General features: G+C 34.4%; 1 protein-coding gene across 1 annotated transcript; it reads right to left on the reverse strand.

Moving 5' to 3' along the window:
• Nucleotides 1-833: 833 nt before the first annotated feature.
• LOC123269651 lies at nt 834-7654 on the reverse strand. Its single transcript, XM_044735485.1, has 4 exons — nt 6862-7654; nt 5354-6760; nt 4548-5233; nt 834-941 (listed from the first exon to the last, which is right to left on the reverse strand). The coding sequence occupies exons 1-4, from the start codon at nt 7652-7654 to the stop codon at nt 834-836; spliced, it is 2994 nt and encodes a 997-aa protein (XP_044591420.1).
• Nucleotides 7655-10027: the final 2373 nt, after the last annotated feature.

A 10027-nucleotide genomic window follows, 5' to 3' on the forward strand; every position in this document is an offset into this window, starting at 1 on the left:
CCTAATCTGCTAAAATTTCTAAAATTGAAAATTTATTATTTAAACAAAACAATTGTATATCGTCAAAATTGATACGATCTTAAAAAAAAAAATTAAAATATTATAATATGATATTAAAAATATACAGAACAATTTAAAAAGTCTAAAGTTAATGTAAGAACTTGACTTTTGCTTTTTTTTTTTAAATTAATAAACATTTGTAAAAAATAGATAATTTTCATCAAAACACAATATTAAATAACATAAATTATATAAATAATAAACCGGCACACTCCGTCACCATATAGATTTAGCTTATATGAATGGTGAGATGTGCGTTAACTTATAGGTCGTACGGCGTAGGGGTTAGTGGTCGGTCTGGCAAGCGCGCGGCTCAGATTCGAATTTCAGTTAGGGTAAATGCGATTTTCACTTTATTTCTATAATTAGCGAAAGTTAGGTCTAAATTAAGAGTTAAGTCATCTAAACTTGCGTTAGCTCTACATCAAAATTAAAATAAATTATTGAAATTAAAATATTCCTTTTATATAATTTCAACTAACAACTATTCATTTTATACAAAATAATTTAACCGTTTTGTAGAATTTTACTATTTTATTTCTGAGAATTCAATTTATTCGAAATTGGGTTCTTAATACTAATTTGGTTTCACATTAAATATTTAAATTCTAAATATATTTTGTAATCTACTTCTTTTAGTAAATTCTATAGTGGTGAATAAGCCTGGGCTTGCTTTGGCTTAAAAACTTGAGCCAGTCTTGGTTAACAATCTTGGGTCAGTCTTAGTTATTATGCTTGGGCCAGTCTTGGCAACCAAGCTTGGCACCCTGTTATCACTCCAGACTTCTACCAAGGCTGGGCCTAAGCGGGTTTACAAGCATGGGCCAGAGATAGACAGCATTGCACCAAGCGTGGCCCATATCTGGCCCCGTCGTATTGTCCTGTATGGGTATTAATTATATTTTATAGTATTACGAAAATAACTATTTTATCGGCCAAGTCGTAATTGAACACAAGTTATCTATTAGCTTTAACATATACATTTATACATACGTTTAAAATTTACAAATTCATAATATTTTTATTCACATATGTAGATTTAAAACTTTCCCCAATAATGTGGCCGGCCCAATGATTTTTTTTCTTATTATCTTCTAGTCATTATTAACAAGTAACAAATTGTCAACAATAACCTTCAAATAAACACGAGGTTCCAGTCTTTGACTATAGAATAATAGGAAAAAAATTTTTGACGAGTTTTTTAATCTATTCAATTGGATATAGTTCATTTTATTTATTACGGACTCTAAATATAAAAATAAAATAAAAAAATTTGTTTATGTATTAAAATATCATGCGCAGTAATTTTTTGTAAATTGAGGACTATGTGTTTTTATATTGTAAAATTGCAATCTTAAGCCGTGAGTGAAAAATTGAGATTGGCACATGCGCTATAGAACTTTCTTCTCAGGAAATGATGCAAAACTTGAATTTGATAAATGATCATTTTCTTTTTTGTAAAAATTGAACGACCGCTATGAAGCTTGCATTTTAAGATTTGCCAAACTTTTTTTTTATTATTATAGATTTCATGTATAACAGTGATAATTGCTGTTTACATTTAAGGACTCTACTTTATATCATTCAATCCTGCCTTTTACTTTTATTTCTTGCCATTTTTTGTAGCTATGGCCGATTTTTAATTAATCTGTACTTGCATTTGCCTGTATTGAGAATGCACTAGTTACTGCTTTTTCAATATAGTGACTTGATTAGGGAAACCACAGAAAACCCGGTCGTAATTACTGTCGGCGCGCCATCTAGCGGCCTCCCAGTCCAAGTATACCTGAGGTACTAGTGAAAAAAATCCTGTTTATGCTAGAGTCTGGATTCAGTACTTTATTCGATCTAGGCGTCGGTTTTATGCCTTAGACTGCTCGGCTATACTGATCGGTAAATATAATAAGTTGATATAATTTTTGTTAAATTAATTACAATAAAATAATATTCATTAAGTTGTCATTGTATAAGCAATGAAAAAAAAAAAAAATAGCTGTTTTATGCTTTTGAGCTCTTCGAGCTCAAAAGTCTTATCAAAGTTCGATGAAACACAATTTTTATAATTTTCAAACTGTTATAATTTTCGAATGAATCAACCGATTTTCACGTGGTTGGCGACAATCGATGTACTTTTTTGAGCTCTATAAAAAAATAGCTGTTTTAAGCTTTTGAGCTCTTCGAGCTCAAAAGTCTTATCAAAATTTGATAACACACGATTTATTCAATTTTCAAACTGCTATAACTTTTGAATGAATGAACCGATTTTCACGCGGTTGGCGGCAATCGATGCAGTTTTTAAAGCTCCATGAAAAATTTTCAACTTTAAATCGATCAAGCCATGAATTTCGAAGTTATTACAAAAAAACACTTTTTTTGATTTTTTTCGACAACGATATCTCACGAACGCATCAACCGATTCTAACGTTTTTGGTGGCGATCGATGAGGGTTTTTAAGGTTAAGAGCTGATTAGATTTTGAGACCGATCGGTTCAGCCAATTCGGAGATATTTGAAAAAAATTAAAAAAAAACAACATTTTTTTTCACTTTTTTTTCGCTTTTTTTGGATTTTCTCGAAATATACCGGTCCGAATCGGTTCAAATTTTCAGGAAATCTAAGTTTAGTGAAGCCCTTTCGAATGCCACCAACCGCGATGAAATCGGTCAAGTCGTTCAAAAGTTACAAGAGGTTTACATACACACACACACACACACACACACACACACACACACACACACACACACACACACACACACACACACACACACACAAATACACACACACATACATACAGACGTACGGACATCATCGTAAAAATAGTCAGGGAAGCTACCTGTGACCTTCAAACGTCGAGATTTGATGAAAACTCGATTTTTGTAAAACGGGGTGAAAACAATAACTTCCCGATTTTTGAAAATCTGAGATTTTTAGCGGGAAGTTAAAAATTAGTTGATTTTTTTGGTACACCCTAATATATATATATATATATATATATATATATATATATATATATATATATATATATACATATATATATATTTATATATATATACTAGCTGACCCGGCAAACGTTGTTTTGCCATATAAATAATTTCCTAGTAATTTCTAGTGTAGACAAAAAATAGCTTACTTATTGTAAGTATGTATGTATGTTAGAATGTGTATATTGTATGTATGTAAGAATGTGGTATATGCGTGAAATAAGCATGGAGCGCTGTGAACGATGAGGGAATATAAAAATAACAAAAGGCAAACATTATTTTTAAGTTATTATAATTTATTCCTTAAAATTATATATCATTAATTAAACAATTACGACAGTAACACTATTAAACAATATCAATCTTTTCATGCTATAGCATGAACAATATTTTTTGTTAGTCCATCTTTAGCTAACACAAACAAACTGGATGGTTAACCCACTCGAGAGCATGCCACGTATAATTGTCCGTGTGAAAAACATGGTGTTCTCAAATCTAATCCACAAACAGACATCGTTTGACCTTGGAATTTGTTGATAGTCATTGCAAATGCCAATCTAATCGGAAACTGAATACGTTTGAATTGAATTGGCACATCTGTAGGTATAATAGGAATCCGTGGTATGAGTATATTTTCACCTCTGAACTTTCAATTTAAAATCCTGGCTTTGATCACGTTTTTCATTAATTTTTGAATGACTAATCGCGTACCGTTGCACAGCCGGGGCGGGTTCAAATTACGAAGCAAGATAATTGGAGATCCAACCTTTAATTGTAAATTATGCGGTGGCATGCCTGGCAAATCCAGTGAGTTCAAAAACTCTGTGGGAAAATTTACTGCTTCACTGTCGTCGCAAATTGTATCAATAGATTTATATGATACCAAGTTCCCTGGCAACAACATTTGTATCTTCAGATTTAAATTGTCAACGTCTACATTTTTTGCCACTAAAATCGCTCTTTCTGCAAGCCACTCATGATTTATTTACTGTGTGTGTACATCGGGAAATATTTGTTCAATGAGAGTATCTTGCGAATCAGCGATTGTGCAGAAATCGGTCGGTAATTTTACGTATCCAGTTTCATCTATAGCAACTTTTCCATCACCGATATCTAAGAGTTGTTTTGAAAATGTTTCAGCGGATGGATTTTGAAGCATTTGAACGCGCATATTTATTTTTAGCTGTAATTTTTCAACATTACGCCACAATGGAGATGATTTTAAGCAAGCATTGATCTCATCAGCGTATGTTGAACGTGGAATGACTGGAAGTGTTTGTCTGAAATCACCTGAAAGGACCAACAGAGTTCCGCCAAATAGTTTGTCACTGTTTTTAATATCTTTCAATGTCCTGTTCAACGCCTCAAGTGAATGTTTGTGTGCTATAGTACATTCATCCGAAATAATAATTTTACACCGTTTCAGCACAGTGGCCATGGACGATTGTTTCTTAATGTTGCATACTGCGTCAGGGTTATTCTGAATATTTAGTGGCAGCTTAAATACTGAATGAGCTGTTCTACCTCCATCCAATAAAGTTGCTGCAATGCCCGATGATGCAACGGCCAATGCGATGCCATTATTTGATCGTATTTCAGCAAGAATTAGCGAAATAACGAATGTTTTGCCAGTTCCACCCGGTGCATCCAAAAAGAAGAACCCACCTTGTCCAGCTAAAACTGCGAGCATAATGCGATCATAAATGGTTCTTTGTTCCTCATTCATTAGTGGGACATTGCGGGCAACAATTGCTGCCATTTCTACAGTACTGTACTGCAGTTCACGATTCATTTCAGTATTCATTAAATCAGATGCAGTTCGATTTGGCGAATTCATACCGAAATTACTAAGTGGTAAGTTGGCAATGACAATGCAAAGATCCTCAATAGCAATCAATGCTTCATTGTACATTTCGTCGCTGAATGTTATGGTTAGATCGTGGCACCGTATACGATGTTGATGCAATATATCATCAGTCATTGAATCTTTGTGATTTTCCCATAATATCTGTGCTCGGGCTGGGAAACATGTAGTCAACACTATAGCGAATAGTAGACGAATTTGTATTGCTGTACAGTTTAATGCAGCTTCAGCAAGCATGCATTTCCACTGGTTGTCGTCTTCCAGCAAGCCGAGTGCAAGGCATGCATCTTTATACGTTGGATATTGTTGCCCATTCACTTTACGTATATCTTGAAATGATAATGGGCCAGTAACATTAACCAAGAACAGTCAAAGATAAAAGCACTCCGTATGTCTTGGATTGACTGTAAATAATCGCCCCAAGGCGTTTGATTTAAATAAATTGAGACATGCAGCAACTGGTGAGCCTTGCTTGCGGGGCATCCATGTTTTTGTTTGAGTCCATGTGAAATAGAGTGGTACTTGTGAATAGAGTAATGTTCGTGCAAAGGCACCAAAATCATCCGCACGATTACACAATTCAAAAAATGAAGTGAGTGTAGTTTTAGGTGGATTTATTGCACGATCAATCGCTGTCTCGTTCGTGAAAAATACACGCTGACCGTTTTCAAGATGGATGGCTAACTGAACAACTGCTGGATCCCGTTCATGAATTGGAAAACCAAAGATACGCCAAGCAGCTAAATTGGAGCTGATGTACCGACCAATTTGGTAGAGCGTTATTTCATCGTTTTTATTCACTGGAGGAGCTTTCACATTAGTATTTTCCACTCTAAACACAGCCATATCACTGCCTTTATGGACATACTTGCAAATGTATTTGATGCTCTTCACAGAACTGCAGAACTCAACATTAATATGAGCATTATATGTCTTGCTCAGCAGAGGCGAATATGGCACCACCCAACGATTGTCAATATCAATGTCTGTGTTGATGATATTTTTAATAAATGATTGTCCGCCATTTTCAGGATTTCTTCGACGATATATTGGGTATCCGTCGACATTTGTGACCGTATTATTGGTAAAATCTTTAGGGAAATTTTCAGTACATTTTCCATCAGCCATGCAAGGTGATGAACTATTAAGAGTACCACATGGACCATGAATCATGTATGTTGTAACAATTTCAAACAGCAGTTGGTCAGTGGATAGATCTGGAATTTCCGCAGAAATGATACTATCGATTTCTTCAAGACGGATTTTGTCGATGAACCAAACCAAAATGTGAGCATGAGGTAATCCTCGCTTTTGCCACTCAACCGAATACATCCAGCAACGTGTGGGATCGAATACATGTGATTTAGTAATGAAACTTATTAAAGACTTCAACTTTTGTCTGAACACACGTGCTGTAATGTCATGGCGATGTAATGCATTTTGGCCAGGCAGTAGCAAAGATGTAATCTCTGGCCATTTTGGATTACATGTGAACGTGATAAATAAACATGGTCGTCCATATTCGCGCACGAAAGTCAGAGCATCCTGTATATATTCTTGCATATGACGTGGACTGCCTACGTACGATGATGGTAAAATGACATGGTTACCAATTTCGGCGACGTCGGCGTTGTTGTTGATAGCGTCTCGCAAATGAATGTACTCTTCCGCGCGAAGCTTTTGTTGATTATATCGTAAGTATCGTAGTCGTTCGCTCTCAATCTTCGCGTACATGTCGACCATGAATTGTTGACAAAGCTCACGACATCGTAAAATGACGTTGTCCAGGCCACGTCTAATCATTAATCGGTACGAATAATAATCTTTTGAGCTAACGTTCTTGTTTGTTTCAGCTCCTGTAATATTTGTTCATAAAAATTAATTTAAATTTATTACGTTCAATAATTTAATTGTTTTGTTAAATGATTAATGATCAAATTAATAATCAATGAAGTACCTGATACGGGATCTCGTTGTTTTATGTTTATGCAATATCCGTATTGTCCCTTCCAGAATATTAGCGGATATTGGAGAGCGTCATATGAACGATGTGTGTCAGCAATGAACTGAAGATTATTATTTCTTCTACGAATCACAATTTCTCGTGCAGCTGTACAATTGCCAACCATGATTCCAGCAACATCATCAACAACGGGTGCATTGAATCTACGAATATGCTCTCCAGCTGGTGTTTTATCAGGATTAATGACGATAGCGTGATTATCGCTTTGTAATTGGTGCATATGTGATTTGAATATTTTCAACAACTCGTTGTGCTCGTTCAAAAGAGTATCTAGCTCGCTGACGATGCGCCTGGCATAAAATAAATCAAGGTTATTATAATCACAACGTGCATTCACGCGATTGGCAAGTGCGCTTCCGGAATCCTCGCCGCCCATAAAGTAGATTTGTAAGAATTTATGTGGTTCGTTTGGCATTGGCAGCAGTGAGCCTATTTTATGATAAACTTGGCCTCTGATTTTGAATGTAGAATTGAATTGTTGACCATTTGCATTAGTATTTCGAACTATTTCTGTTGCTCCGAACGATGTCATTTGAAAGCATGAATAGAATCTTCGAATTGACTTCAGGAACACGTTAGAATCTGGATCCGTGCCGATAAGTAAGCCATTCAATGGTTTAGGTGGTGTTTCAATTTCAGGTAGTTGCACTTTTCCTGACGCGCAACACATCCCAGCTGGCTCATTTTTGAATTTCAGAGCATGACAATGCGGACATTCCTTGTCCATAGCACCAATTACCACTTTTGAATGAGCATAATATTCAATATCGGGCTCATACTGGAATGCTAGACGCAGGAATGAATCAGATATAAATGCTCGATGTACCTGTTGTCGTTGTTGGTCATTTGTTCTTCGTCTATTGACTGTGAAACGGCGTGATTGTCGTTGTTCTAATCTTCTGACTTCATTGCGTTCAGCTCGTGTATCTTCTGGCTCTTCTTGATGCAATTGCGCCATTCTGACACGTGCATCAGTATTTTGTTGCTGGATTTGTTCTTCTGTTCTTCCGGATCTGCTATTTCGCAAGTTTCGAGCTTTACTTGTACTGCGGCTCAAATCAGCCCCTTTGCGTTTTCTTGGCATTGCTCACTGTACAAAACATACATAAATAGAATTGATGAAATTATTTAATGATGAAAAATGTTAAAAGTATAATTAGGGCCAGGATTTTTGCCGCAGTTTTGAAATGATTAGTTTTAATTTATGAAATTATAACAAAAATATAAGTTTTATGGAAAAATTTTTCAATTAAAAGTAAAAAATTAAATTTTATGAAAACATTGTCTCTTATAATTTTTTCATACAACCAATATTTCCATTGACATTTCAAAATAAAGATTCATAATGATTGATTTTTTGGAAACTATGAAAATCTTAATTGTTCAATTACATTTTTTTAATAAAATTAAATTAAAATTACATTTTTATAAGATCAACAACATTTTCGATATAAATAAAAAAAAGTATACTTACAACACAAAATCCGTTGTTATTGGAAGCTCGTGTCACGTGTTGAGTACTTTTGAGGTTATAAAATCACTTGATTAACTAATCGTGCAAAATACACTCAAAATTGATAATTTAATTATTATTGATAAAACAGGAATGATTAAAAGTTAATATGAGAGTTACACTGAGATAGCAAAATAATAATTGTCAACGTTACTACTACACTTGATGCATAAACAATAATGATGGCCGACAACTGTGTAGGGAGTGAGAAAGAAAGGAGACCGGCTTCGTTCTCATCCCTACTCCGTGCTGTTTACTGGGTCAGAAGTGACACCTGTAGACATCTGGCGGGGATAACTAATTAAATGACGATTGATTAGTTTTCGACCGGAGAGGAAAAATGATTAAATTACTAAAATGGCTATTAAAAAATAAGGGTTGATCGTAGAAGGGTGAAAATTGAGGATTGTATGTATTTTTGTATGTTGTATCATAAAAAAATAGAAATTAAAAATTTTGTCTAAAAAATAAAAAAAAAATTTAGGGGTGGACTACTCCTAACATTTAGGGGGATGAAAAATAGATGTTGGCCGATTCTGATAGATACCGGATAAGCACAAAAAATTTCATCAAAATCGGTCAAGCCGTTTCGGAGGAGTATGGCAACGAAAAATGTGACACGAGAATTTTATATATTAGATATATATATATATATATATATATATATTCTAACGGGGTGGTTAGCCCTGTCCAATTGGTCACCCCTTTCCTCTTTGAAAAGGGCGCCACTGGGATTTTATACTCGGTGTCCCAGAAACCGGGGAGCATGAGAAGGAAAGATCGGGTCGTGAGATGTTGAGAAAGGCTGAAAAATTAATACTGAGAAACAATTATTAACAATTTAATTATTTATTCAATGTAAACAATTTAATTTTAACAAAATTCCTTAACAATATTGCCCTTAAAATTAACCTATCAATTACTTAATTGTGAGGACCTCTCAACTACGCAGGCCCTTGCCAAAACTTACAACTAAATATCATTAAATTCTTTTAACTATAGATCATTACGCATCTATCTTCTTAATTTCTTAACTCAGCATAGACCATTACGCATCTATCTTCAATTTCTTAACTCAACATAGACCATCACGCATCTATCTTCAATTTCTTAACTCAACATAGACCATTACGCATCTATCTTTAATTTCCTAACTCAACATAGACCATTATGCATCTATCTTTAATTTCCTAATTCAATCATAGACCATTACGCATCTATCTTTAATTTCCTAATTCAATCATAGACCATTACGCATCTAGATTCTTGATTTCTTAATTTAATCATAGACCATTACGCATCTAGATTCTTAATTTCTTAAATCCTCGTCCAACTGACGGAATAACAAACAACATATTTTACCCAATAAAAACTTCTTAATTATTCAATTATCTGAACTAATTTCACATAAACAACCTCGTCTACCTGACGGAATATCATATAATACCATAATTACCTAACTTCCATATAAAATCGTCCACCGACGCTAACTTCATTCTATAGAGTTCTCTACTTTATTCATACATCTTAATTACCAATAAAACTGAATCTCAAAACTTCGCATTTTCCAAAATTACCAAAATTACG

The sequence above is a fragment of the Cotesia glomerata genome, linkage group LG7 (assembly GCF_020080835.1).
Source record: "Cotesia glomerata isolate CgM1 linkage group LG7, MPM_Cglom_v2.3, whole genome shotgun sequence".
Classification (NCBI taxonomy): domain Eukaryota; kingdom Metazoa; phylum Arthropoda; class Insecta; order Hymenoptera; family Braconidae; genus Cotesia; species Cotesia glomerata.